Source organism: Desmodus rotundus, chromosome 5, assembly GCF_022682495.2.
Source record: "Desmodus rotundus isolate HL8 chromosome 5, HLdesRot8A.1, whole genome shotgun sequence".
Lineage (NCBI taxonomy): Eukaryota > Metazoa > Chordata > Mammalia > Chiroptera > Phyllostomidae > Desmodus > Desmodus rotundus.
Genome location: NC_071391.1, coordinates 117,393,895 through 117,407,345, shown reverse-complemented (window position 1 = coordinate 117,407,345; position 13,451 = coordinate 117,393,895). Strand labels below are relative to the sequence as shown.

The following is a 13,451-nucleotide window of genomic DNA, read 5'->3' as shown; positions in this document are numbered from 1 at the left end:
ATAACAACTAGGACCCAGAGGAATTTCCTATGGAATGGCAGCCAATTTTGTGCATTCTGGATACACAAATGATCAATTTTCACCAAGCTGTGTGGGTGTTGTTAGAAATTTGACGGCTGGTACTGAGGTCAGGGGGATGTGTCGTTTTACTGACACGCAGTTCAAATGCAAATATTCATTTCTTCACACACACACACATACACACACACACACACACACACACACGTCTGCTTTAAAATTGCCGATATCCAGGCAGGAATGTCATGGGTAGAGAAGGTCATTATTTCCACTCTGCCACTGAGAAATAAATCTACAGCAACACAGTCAAGGGACCTGATAGGGGTTCTCTTGGAGGTAGAATTGTCAAGTGAATTACTTGTAATATTGCATCCTGAATTTCCCACATTTCTTGCATGAAACGGAGACACCCACCTAAAACTAAAGAAAATGCTGGCAGAGAGGAGCCATGGGATTCTGGAGGTGTGGCTGGTTTCCTCCTCATCCTCTCTCCTTAGCAGCTGCCCCATATCTGCTCCACTCCACTATCCTCATCACAGAAGCTTTGAAATAGGTTCCTCAGCTTCCTGCCCTCCCTCCTGCACCCATACCTGACAGCCCACCCACGTCACTAAGAAAGAGTGGCACTTCCTGCTCTCTAGGTCCTCTTAGCCCTTCTCCTCAGGCCTCCTGCTCTCCGTCAATGAGCACTTCTCCCCCACCTCTTCCTCTCCTGGGCCTCCATCATGAGCACTTAATCATGCTCAAGTCCCCATTTTCATACACCAAGGAGCCTTTTTTCAGTGCCATCACCTCCTATTTTCTGTCAAGCTTCTCTCCTGCCCCCATCACTCCCCTGAACCTCGGTCACCAAGGTTACCATGACCTTCTAACTACTAGTCTAATTAGAGGACTGGTGTCAGTTTGCGTCTAAATTTTCCATCACTGTTGACCCCTCTCTCCTCCGTGATGTATCATCCTCTCAGTTTCCACCACTCCAAACTCTCCTGTCACATCTTCCCTTGCTCTGGCTGTTCCTCCTAAGTTTCCTTCGTGTTCCCCTTTTTCTTTCCCCACCCTGACTTAAAGGGTTTGTGTTTCTATAACCATGCGCAATTAGTACAATGCTAGACCCTCTCTCCTTTTCCAGGTCATAGATTGAACTCTAGAATCCAAAATGAAGTCCTCTTCTAATTGGTGTCCCTGGTGCCTGGTCCAGTGTCGGGCTCTTAGAACACAATGGATGTTTGGTGAAAGACTGAGGAAAGGCAGCCAGGGTGAAAGGGAGGTAGAAGGGGATAATACAGGGAATGTGAAAGAGGGAGAGAAGAGAGAGAAACACAGGGCACTTTTCCTGAGTCTGCTTATGTGACAGGAGGCTCGTCTGCTTTCGAAGGACCGAGCTGAGGACGCCCTCTCCCCCTGGAGGTAACTTGCCCCAGATCATTCTCACTTCTGCAACAGTAGGAAGACTTGGTACTCATGTGACTGGAAGCTCCCTTATTGGTAACAGCTGCACAACAGCAGCCCTGGGGCTAGAGCTGTGGGAGAGGATTTCACAACCTCCGTGCTTCAGATGAGTTTCAAACGTTGTTTATGTACATTTATGTGTGTGTTTCCTGGGTCTCCTCTGATTTTAGGAGGCCCAGCCTTGCAAAACAAGCTCAGTGTGCCTCAGCATTTTGTTTGTGCTGATAGCGATGGAATGTACCAGCCTCCGGATGCCAGATCTGGGAGAAAGGAAGCAGCTGAAAACAAAGAAGACAGCCAACCCCAGTGGCTTTCCCCAGAGCTGGCGATGGGAGGTGGGGTTTGAATTGGGGTAAAAATGATCAGAGAGGGTTTGGACTGGTTGATATATTGACTGAATTACATCCAAAAGGACATATGAGGCACAATTCTGTGTTCTTTTTCCCATCCTCTTACCCAAGGAGTAGTAATAGTACAGCAGCCAGAAGCTGTGTTTAACCACCTTCTTGACAGGAAAGGGACTTGGAAGTTCATGCATATTGTAATCGTCCATCTCCCTCATGCCTATGAGACAGGCACAGGGTTTCTGAAGATTATGGGGAGTTGTCTTCGAACTGTTTCCAGAAGGGAAGAGGAGATGCCGCTCTGGATAAAAAACGAGGAATTGGACCAGATCACTGATTCTCAACCCAGCTGCCCATTAGAATCACCTGGGAGGTTTTAGAACCCCACTGCCAGACGTCACCCCAGACAAATTAGATCAAACCTTTGGCGTGGGGCCTTGGCATCCATGTTTTAAAGCTCCCCAGGTTGGAAACCACTGGATTCCATGCAGTTCCATGGGGCGTGAAGTTCCCTTACATCTCTGTGTCTGAAATCAGTAATCCAGGAACGGAATTCTCTGCAGTTGGGAAGGATTTCTTTGAGACTGATTGGGCCTTAATATTTAGATGTAAACTAAGCTGGTTAACCCCCAATTGTGTCAATAGGTGTTCTACAGAGAAATATGGGAAACTGTTGGATCGGTGGTCAAACAGGTATAGAAATGTTGACCTGGAATCCACAGCTCTCAGGTTTAGAGGAACCTCGAAACCATCTAGTTTCACTCACCTCTCTGGTTCCCAAAGTGGGGTCCCCAGAGCAGCAGCATCACATCCCCAGGGAGCGAGTTAGAAATGTTAGTTCCCAGGCCCCACCCAAAGCCACTGAATCAGAAACTCTGAGAGGGAGGTGCAGCAATCTGTGTTTTAACGAACGTTCTAGTCTATCCTGTGCTCAAGTTTGAGATCCACTGAACTGCTCTAGGAATCCTCTACGATGTCCTGGCCACGTGGTTTAACTGGTTTCATCCCTGTTGGGTAACAAGGAGCTCAGTCGTGTCTGGGGCAGCTCATTCTGTTGTTGAAACTCTTGTCCTTCAGTTCTTTAAGATGAAATCTGCTTCACTGTGACTTCTACCTGTGGCTCTAGATCTGTCCTTTGGGATGACCCAGAGTAAATCCAAGTCACACTCCATACTTGACAGAGATTCAGGTAATGCCCCAGGACTTCTGGTTTCATGTAACAAATGGCTGATAGCTCCCAAAGGCACTTTCCCCAGCTAAAGCTAAAAGGTAAATGACAGACTGGGAAAAACTCTGACTCTATACATAACATTAGACTTTAAGTTTCCAAAGGTAAGGACTGTATACTTAGTACACAGTGCAACGTTGGACACATAACAGGCTCTCTAAACATTAACACACAAAGATGGTTAAGCACATGGACATATAAAATCAACTCTAAAATTTAAAAATGGGTCAAGGGCATGTGTATGAAATTGATAGAGGAGAAAATAAACCTTTAAAAAATTGTTCCACTCCATAAAATTAGGTGGTTAGCACCTATCAAATAGCTAAATTTAATAATATTGGTGACCACCTGGGGAGGTGGGCTTCTATAGATGCAGACACAAAGGCCACCCCACACACTGTGTCAGAGGGCAGTTCGGCGGTGTGTGTCAAAGCTTCACGGTTTTGCGTGCTGCTATGTTTTGGACATTTATTCTAAGGAAACATACGTGAACGTGCACAGTGATTTGATAATGAGGATATGGATGTAAGCTTCATTTATAACAATAAACATTTAGAAATAAACGTCCAAAAGGAGAACACAGGCAGAAATATTTTGTCATAGGTAGACAATAGAATATGACATGGTCATTAAGATGATATTATACCAAGATATGTGGTGATGTGGAAAGATTATTCCTTGAATATGGTTAAGTGATTTTTAAAAAACTTTACAAGATGGAACACATAACGTGATGACTGAGACATGAGACCGAGTTAAAAAGCACTGAGGGTGCCTTTAAGACTTTCTCAGATGGAAATTCTGAATCCCTTCCACATTTGTCCTTGAAAGCTGAGCCAATCTTCTGCACTCAGAGTGTCCCAGGTGTGCAGGAAGTCTCGGGGACCATCCTGGAAAACGCTCATGGGACACAGGTCCTGGTCTCCATACTTTCCTGGTGTCTGAATGCGGGCTGCTGGGGCAGTGTCCCCGGCACAGCATGGCTATGGACGGCAACTCTGTGCTGGCAGGGGACAACGGACGACCTTGCCGTGGCGATGGTTTACCAGGCAGAGAAAAGGCATTTCCAGCAGAGAAACTAGAATATGAAAGGGCACAGAGACTCAAACGCTTCTGGCCTGCTCAGGGAATGGTGAGCAATTCCAGGCGGTCCGGGCCCAAATGCAGTGACGAGAGAGCCTGAGGTGAGCTGCGGATGGAATGGAGAGGGAGGCCTTTCTAAATCAAGCTGAGGATTCTGTGTTTTTTCCTCGTCTTTGCAAATCTGAGCCTTGGAATGGCATATTGAGATTTGTGTTTTAGAAAGAGCAGAGCAGAGGCTGCAGTGGAAGCATACATGTGGGAGAAGGGTTTAAGCAAAGGATACCATATATTTAGTGAATTCTTTGAATTTTAGGATCAGATGTGTTGCCAGTTTGCTACTTAAGTGGTTTCTTCTGGCACCTTCGAGTTTATGTTGGCTCAGGACTTCCTGGTGGGCTCTAAGGAAAAACAGGACTGTGAGCCCACCCCAGGCAGAAGGAGAGAGATGAGTGGTGGCAGACAGAAAGCACTCAGGTCTCCTGCTGTTGTCCCACTCATGTTCTCCCTGACCTGGGGCTTAGACGGCCCTGAGGAGGTGGACACCCCTCCCAGGGAAGGGTGTGGCTGTGGGCTCAGGCCTCCCCCAACCACCTGCTCTGCAGTGGGGCCTGCTGGTGCTCAGCCCTTTCGGCAGCCTCAAAAGCGCTGTTGGTGAGACTGAATCTGAATCTGTAGGGTCGGAGTGGGTTAACTGGGGGGAGGAGGAGGCAGACAGGAACTGAGAAGGAAGAATTGCCAGGTCTATGTGCATTTGAAAGAATTCAGAATCAACTGAGAATGTAATTAGGTGATTTTTGTTTTTGTTTTTGTTGTTTTTTTTTTTTTCAAAAAATCCAGAACCTATGACTCATGTTCATGAGGACATGCCTGGATGTAGTCATTTTGAGTTTATGGAAAATGTGGTCAGCCCCATAAATCAGTGCTGAGGAATTCTTAAGAGTCATCACCGTGTAAGTAGGTTGTTGAAAGTCTCTTACGGTAATGCAAAACAAAACAGAATAACCATATAGACAAAGACACGGTGTAGTCCTCCCTTCCCTGGAATTCTCTTCTGAACTGCCACAAGGCAGCTCTGAATTCTTGTTCCTAGCTGATCTGTTACCTTTCTTGTGTAACTCTGTGTGTGCAACAAGATTTTTGTGGCCGTCGTCATGACTACATGGACACAATTCCCTGCGTCTATTTCTCCCATGTGTCTTAGAATTTTATAAAGACAGCCCTTTTGAATGTAGGTGACAACCATAATTTGTGACAGACCTGAGTCAACTGTGTCCTAAGTCTAAGATCTCCTGGACTTCAAGCCTGTTATCATTTGTGATTGGAGAATGAAAATTCAAGGTGGTATTGTGTTTCTCAAAAGCACACAGAACATTTTCAGAGGTAGTAAATGAGAGATTCAATTTAGATGTTATTTATTAGAGGAAATTCTGTGTTTGCATTTCATTGTTGCTGGATTTATTCGACCAGCCTTTTGCCCCCAGTTGGTTCTGGTATCTTATGTACAATAATATTTCTTTCTACCCCTCCTCTTTCCAAACCCCTCCTACTTCTCAGGTTGACCTAGTTTATGAATTTGTTTCAGCCAAACTGGTCAGTGGAGAATGAAATGTTAACAGATTTGGTGGAAATGTTTTTCAGTTGCTCTGAAATGGTCTTATATACTGGTCTAGAATATTCCGTTACAAAAAATAGTACTGTTGACCCTGACTGGGGTATCTTACTAGGTTTTCTTTTTCCTTAATCTGTTAGATGAATCTCATACATGCAAAAGAAAATTTAATTTTCCACAGAAACCAGATATATAACTTATAAGGCCAAATACCGCCCTGGGTATAAAGTATATGGCATAGGCTCATTTCTCTTAACTGTAGAGTTCGTACTTTAAAATTTGCTATAGCGATGTGTTCTTGTTGACCTTCATAGACGAAATACAAATCCCATATGTCATACGGGCCTCTGTGGCCCAGCATTTCTATGACCTGGTTTGTTACATGTCATACTTGCCTGCTGTCCCTGCCACAACCTAGATCAGGAACAGCTAATTGGGCAGTCGCTTGCACAAAAAATGACCAAATCCCCTCAGCCGCAAACCTTCCATTGTCACCGGGTGTGGAGAAGAGGGGCCTGCCTGACAGGCTCTGCTTTCCTGTTTTATTAGCTGTGTCGTGTTGAAGAATGGGTACAGCTAAGATACGGGCATATTCGGTGCACACTGGTTGCAGTGTGGTTTGGATTTTTGCATCAATCCTCCACAGATAATAGAAAAGCACAAGACAAATGCCTGCCATGGATTGAGCGTGGCTATGTGTTCAAAGTTGGCCAAACGCTTTGTGACATTACCTTCTCCAACTGGTCACACTATGAAGTAGTTATTATCATCTGCTTTATAAAGATCAAGTTCAGAGAGGTTAAGTGACTTGCCTAGAGTGAACTTCCAGCCAGGAAGGGAGTGAGGTTCACGCCCAACTCCACCTGATTTGAAGGGAGTTCTAAATTAGACACCTTCATTCTGCTTTTGGGTGAATGTGCCTGATTGATTCCTTGAGAAGCAGATGGAAGGTGAAGGTTGCTGATAGTTGAGGGAGAACTTGGTTTCAAGCTTTGCTCTGTTAAATGTATGGAAGAGAGACTTGTTCTTACAAGAAGACATAGCAATGATGTGACTTCAGCAGAACTGAGGTTGCTTCCAGTGTTGATACTATCTGAATATGACAAGCGATTCAGCTCCTCATTTTCCTCATTTATAAAATGAAAACATGGACAGATGGCTTCTCAGGTCTCTGCTGGCTCCTCCCTTTCTAAGTCCTCTTTTTTGGAGATGCTCCAAGCTTGGCCCCGACAGTTTTGAGGCAAATCTTACCAGGGTAGAAGGTCCTCCTGTAATTTTGGACTCTTTGGGCCCAACATCTGATGGAAGATGATGGGAGTTTTCTGTGGCCCCTGTTTCCTTGCCCCGTCGTGTGGCTCTGGCATGCTGTTTGTCACCACTGTCTGGTGTGGCGGGGAGCAGCGCACCTGTCTCCTGGGGCAGCCCGAAGTCAGAACCAGCCCGTCTTTATTTGCTCACCATACCTATACATTAAGTTCAGGTACTAGGAAGCCAAACCCAGCCTATTTCTGTCAGAATTCTTTTCAGAAAAGCAAGTCAAAACTCAATGTTCTGCAAAACACAGGATTTTGAAGGCTAGTATCTTATTTGTCACTGCATGACATAATAGCTGGATTTGCTCACTTGGAGTTACTCTAGCTCCACAGAGACAGGGAGGCAGAAAATGACTGTGTGGGGGACAGACACCATTACTGAATCCTACCGTGTCTCCCGGCTGTGGACGCATCACGGACACGCGGTCATATCCTTTCCTTAGCAGGACCCACAAGGCATCGAGTTTTCCCTGAAATAAAAAAAAATGCACCAAGATTACCTGTGGCCAGCACAGACCTGTAGGGATTTCCATGCTTCTGTGATCGTGTGAACAACGCAGCACCAGCCATGTGGTTGTGACTGGGTAAGTGACTCTCTCGTCCCTAATTTCAGAAGAGACCCTGAACAGAGGACCCTGATGCTTCAGTGCAGCCCCAAGTTCACGAACACCGAGATGTTAGTTTGTGCCATGGGCTTTTGTCCTTGCCGCATTTCTGGGCATATCCTAACACAAGTATATCTTTTCAACTTCCATTGTCTGTCTTCAACTTCGTGCCCAGAGTTTGCAAATGAAATCAATGAAGACAGATTCAGGAAAATTACTGAACAGAAGTACCTAGTGGGCAAGACCAATGAAAGGCCCCTGGGTGCGGATACCTGGCTGTGCCCTAGGCTCACTCTGCAGCTGCAACTTGCCCAGGAACCCAAAGATTGAAGGACGTATTACCAAAAATCACAGATTATCCAATTCACAACTTCTCTGGAGTTGCAGGTAACTGACTGTATCTGAGAAAAGTGCCTTCCCAGTATACGATGAAGGCTGTCTCATGCCTCTGGCCATTCTAGTAGTCTAGACATGCTGAGAGAAGGCTGGTTTCTGCCATTGCAAATACTAAATGAAAAAAAAGGACATTTATTCGGCTTTGTTCTTGGTATTACCCCTGGTTGGTGATTCCATCAACAGGCAGAAGTCCCCTTTACTTGGCCCTACTTTTTGTCATCGCTCTTGTGGTAGGCGGAAACATCCCTCCTTCTTCCTTCAAAGATGACATCCCATTTTCCGGGACCTGTGAGTATGTTACATTCCACGGCAAAAAGAACTTTGTAGATGTGATTAATTTAAGGATTGCGAGATGAAGAGGTTACTCTGGGTTACCCGAGTGGACTCGGTCTAACCACATGGGTCCTTGACAGAGGGAGCGGGAGTGTCAGAGTCAGAGAAGGAGATGTGCCCCCAGAAGCAAAGTCAGAGTGATTCAAGTGACAAGGACTCAACCGACTGTTGCAAGCTTTGGAGATGGGAGGGGCTATAGCCAGTGAATGTGGCTGCCTCTAGAATATGCAAAAAGCAAGGAGGTGAATTTTCTTCTAAAGCCTCCAAAAAAATGATGCGGCCCTGGCCTCACCTTGATTTTAATTCAATGAGACCCATGTTAGGTTTCTGCCTCCAGAACTGTAAGATATACATTTGCGTTGTTTAAGTCACTAGGTTTATGGTAATTTGTTGCAGCAGCAATAAGAAACGAGCACAGCCCTTATCATTCCCTGACACAGTCTATGTTTATTTGCCCATTGGAATACCAGCCCTAGGAAAGCAGAGGTGTCATTGGTTCTGCCCAGCCCTTAAGTCAACATCTAAAGCTCAGTAAAGATCTGTTGGACGAATGAATGGATTTAGTGCTACTAAGTGCTGGGTTAGGTGTTTTTACAGGTGTCTTCTCATTTCATTCTCCCAGCAGTCCCAAAGGTTTACGGAGAGGAAATGGAGGGTCAGAGAGATCAACTAACTTGCCCAAAGGCACACAGCTTGTTCACTGGAGAGGTGTGATTGGACCCCACGGCCGTCTAATTTTAAAGCTCATATACTTCCCACTATACCGATGGCAGATTCTTCCTCGTGCAATTCTTGTGTCTGGAGCACTTGAATTTAGATCTTTTAGGACAGAGTTTCTCAACTGTAGATTGCAACTTTTTAAGCACTCGTGAAACAACTTTGTGTGTTAGGAATGGAATTTTTAAGAAATGAAATAAGATAGAAAAGAAAAGATTAGAGTTAATTGCACATGGTGAGGATAAGTGTTGATTCTGTGAAAGATATGCTTCAGTTACATGTGCGTGGGTATGTGTACGATGAGTGTGTGTGTGCACACACACGGACACACATAGGCATATACTGGGCCAAGATGTATTTCCCACTGGGGTCTCAGGCAGGTGTGTTGGAGAACACTGGTCTGGAAGAGTCTTTGCAGGATAGTGCTGGCAAGGCCAGGGGTGTCTAGAGAGTTCAAGTTCCTTGATGCAAAGCTTTCACAGTAGTAATGTTAATTTAAGAATATTATCTCAAGCCCTGGCTGGTGTAACTCAGTGGATTGAACGCTGGCCTTCAAACCAAGGGTCACCGGTTTGATTCCCAGTCAGGGCACATGCCTGGGTTGTGGGCCAGGTTCCCAGTAGGGGGTGTGCATGAGGCAACCACACATTGATGTTTCTCTCCCTCTCTTTCTCCCTCCCTCCCCCCTCTCTAAGAATAAATAAATAAAATCTTAAAAATAAAAAGAATATCATCTCAAAGACTTTGTATTCTGAAATTAATTTGTAGTGGGTTATATTCTGATGCAAAAAAATATGCTCTTGAACCTTCATCAACTATTCTCAGGGACTTGGGGTTAAATTTTGTCTTGCTAAGTGTGGTGTTTCTCATCTTTTTTGGCAAAGTATTTATGAAAGCCTCTAAAAATATTTTGAAATGACTTTAGAGTGCTGTGTTTAGCATGGTTTTCTGCATTCACCCCGTTTCAATCATCAGTTACATGTTTTCCTTTAAGGTTCTTTGGGATAAGCATTTATTTTTCAGCATATAACCAGGTGGATTTCCGGAAAGAATGCCTCTTTTTCCTTTTCTTTCCCTTTTTTGGGGGGGACTAACAGTATTGGGTTTTGTAAATCAGCCCACCCACAGTATTCTGAGTGCTAGTCACTCCTTGACAATTAAGGAGCAATGAGACGCCACTGTGGAAACACATTAATTAACTCAGCAGAAATTTAAAGCCACATGCAGAGCAAAAGAGCAGAAGCCACCTAGATGTATAACGCCAGGAAAATGGGTCGTGAATGATGTTGTTCTTTGTGTGAACAGATCATAGTGTAATATCTAATCACAATATGACTGAATGCAGACTGCCCGAGTTTGTATTTTGGCTCTACCGGTCCCTAAAGACTTGGTGTAAGTCTCACGATTAGATACTGACATTAGGAGCTGGTCTCATAGAAAGTATTCATTAAATGTTATCTATGATCCTGGTAAAGTCATTCAGATGATCAGGTGTGCGTCTCTGTAGACAGATGGAAAAGAATGTGACGCAGAGTATAAGAGCCCAACAATTTGAACTTTATTAGCATGTAGCTCCCCATCCTCTCTTCTGTGCCCTTCCAACCTTATTTCCTCTTATCCCTCAAGTCACATGTCCTCTTTTTCAGCATGGCATGATTTGGCTTCTCTGGCAGTGTTTGGTGGCTCTGACACTCCACTGGAGGCCACCCATGGCATTCTGAGAGCCAAATGCCTCGGCCACCTGTGTGCCTCATTTTACTTGATTCTTCTGAGAGATCTGATGTGCTGGGCCTCTCCCTTCTGCACACCGTTCTTTGGCTTTTGTGCCCTCGGCCTCTGCCTGCTCCTCCCCTCTGCCTACAGTTGCCACAGAGGTACTGCCCTGGGCCCTCTTCTGGTCTCACCCCCCAGGCTGAGAGCTCACTCTCAGCACTCTCATCTAGTCTCATGGGTTGAACGTTCCCTTTTCTGCTGATGCCTCACAAATTCTATCTTTAGCTTAGTCTACTCTTAAACTCTGGATCTGGGTATCCAATGACCTACTAAATCTCAGTTGTGATGTAGATATATCACAGGTATTGAAAACCAAACATCACAAGTTGAGCTACCTTTCTCCAAACCTGCTCCTCCTTCTGTATACCCTGCCTTGGTTCATGGCACCGCCATCCATCCAGATGGGCAAGCTGGACCAGCCTCCACCACCTCCGCACCTCCAAATCCCACCACGCCTCGTGGACATCCTTGTTGTGACAGTTCTCCAGTCGCCTCTTCCTGTCCACTCCTGTCCCACTGGCTCCGTGGGTGCTGCCTTGGCCCAGGGCCTTACCTTGTCACTCACTCTATAAACAGTTTCCTGTAGGTTCCCTGTCCTTTCTCTACTTGATTAACACCAGATTTCGTTGCTAGGCTAAATGAATGCATTGCAGTTAATAAAATAAAGCAAGAAACATCTTAGCGTCAGTGTGAATCTGGGCAAGTTACTGAACCTCTCTGTGCTTTGGTCTCTCCATTTGTAAATGGGAGTAGCATTAGTTTCTACTTTTGAGGCTTGCTGTGAGAAATAAAGGAGCAAGCACATGGAAAGCCCTGGATCTGCTCCTGACTTGTGCATGCTTTATCCAGGCGAGTGCTTCATCTAGGTGAATCGCTGTTGCTGGATTCTCCTGGCCAAGGTGAGACTAGCTGGTTCTAGTTATAGCCTCAGTGTTCTGAGGTCTGACTGTCCTACAAATGAACCTGAAGTCTCCACTCCGTGGCATAGAAAACAGTCTGGGTAATCTACATATTCTGTACCTCTTTCTATGCTTACACCAGGGAGCTTTTTATGCAGGAGCCAATGTGAGCTTTAGAATATGTTTATAACTCTCTGAAGTCAAAGGGAAATGCATATCAAAGGCTCTTGAAGAGTAGATTGTTGCAATGTAGGTAGAAGCTTGTCATTTCAAGACAGTAGCTAATGTGCTTATGAATAGCATCCCTTTGGGGCCAGAAGAGCCTCATGGGGTTCTTCCAACCACTACTTAGCTCAGAATTGGTGTCCACCATGCGCAGGAAGATGTCTGCACAGGATGCATTTCAAGATGCTGGTCCTCACTCCCCAGGAGAAATGCCCACCTGCTTCAGGAGCGAAAATATTTCCCTAACCACCTGTTGACCCTGACTGAATTAGCTGACATTTAAAAATTGCTTTCTTGTCCTGGCTGGTGTAGCTCAGTGGATTGAGTACTGGCCTGCAAACTGAAGGGTTGCCAGTTCAATTCCCAGTCAGGGCACATGCCTGGGTTGTGGGCCAGGTTCTCAGATGGGGGCACATGAGAGGCATCCACACATTGATGTTTCTCTCCCTCTGCCTTTCTTTGCCTCTCTCTAAAAATAAATAAATAAAATCTTTAAAAAAGACTTGGTAATTAAGATTTAAAAAAAATAAAAAATAAAAATTGCTTTCTTTCATTTGAAGTTGACGAATTTTGACTATAAAATGAGAAATTTACCAATTCTAGGCTCCCAATGTACCTCAGTCTCCGCCAATAACCAGTAACTTCTATTCCACAAAGCCAGACAAACTGGAAGTTCTGTGTAAACTCTAGCTTTTGTTTCTTCCTAAATAGTAAGATTGCGTCAGGAAGGTTTGTGCCACCACCATTCAAAGCACCGTGTCACATGGTGTTTGTGGCTGGGTGTTTCTTTCCCTTTTATTTATTTCTAGATTTTGGCGAGTGGCCACTGTGTCTTCCCTTCTGGTTTGTCTGCCTTAACTAGGCGGAGGTCAGTCAGAGAATGAGAACTGAGGGTAGTTCAACATACAGGGCCATTGTACACTAACACTGGAATTTTTACACCTTGAAACAGATGGTAAATATTGGGCTTCATGCTTCCCTTCAATTGAAATAATTAATACGTAAAGTTGCAGACTTTTCCTACACACACGCACACACTCACATGGTGATTTGTTTGCTTTTTTTTTTTCTTGTTGGTCTTTGTGTCTGTTCAGCATCAACAGTACATCTGACAACATTTAAAGCTTCGGTTGTATGTGCTGAGCTACGTCCAGTACAGTTTCATGACTGAAAGCTGCTTGATTACAAGGTCAAGGGGGTTAAGCCAAGGACAACAGGTGGGCCAGACAGAAAATGAACAGAAGGCCGCCCGATCCCAGGCCCTGCAACAAGCCAAGGCTGATCTGGCTCCTGCAGAGGATAACCAGTCTGCCTGGCCCACCGGGGTCTGGCTTTTGTCCTTCAGCTGTCATTTCTGTCATTTCCAGTCATGTGGAAGGGCTACTGGAAAAGGAGAAAAAATGTTTCTCTGAAGGCTGCAAGCCTTCCAGAGAACCTGAAAACAGTCCTGGTTTTAATC

General features: G+C 45.0%; 1 protein-coding gene across 1 annotated transcript in view; it reads right to left on the bottom strand.

Annotated features, from left to right (window-relative positions):
• Positions 1–13,451, bottom strand: part of ANTXR1 (ANTXR cell adhesion molecule 1) — a 228,429-nt gene that overhangs the window by 43,594 nt on the left and 171,384 nt on the right. The window contains exon 17 of the mRNA XM_024558482.3: positions 7,434–7,514. Coding sequence (XP_024414250.1) covers positions 7,434–7,514 — 81 coding nt within the window. The remainder of the gene's footprint in view (positions 1–7,433; positions 7,515–13,451) is intronic.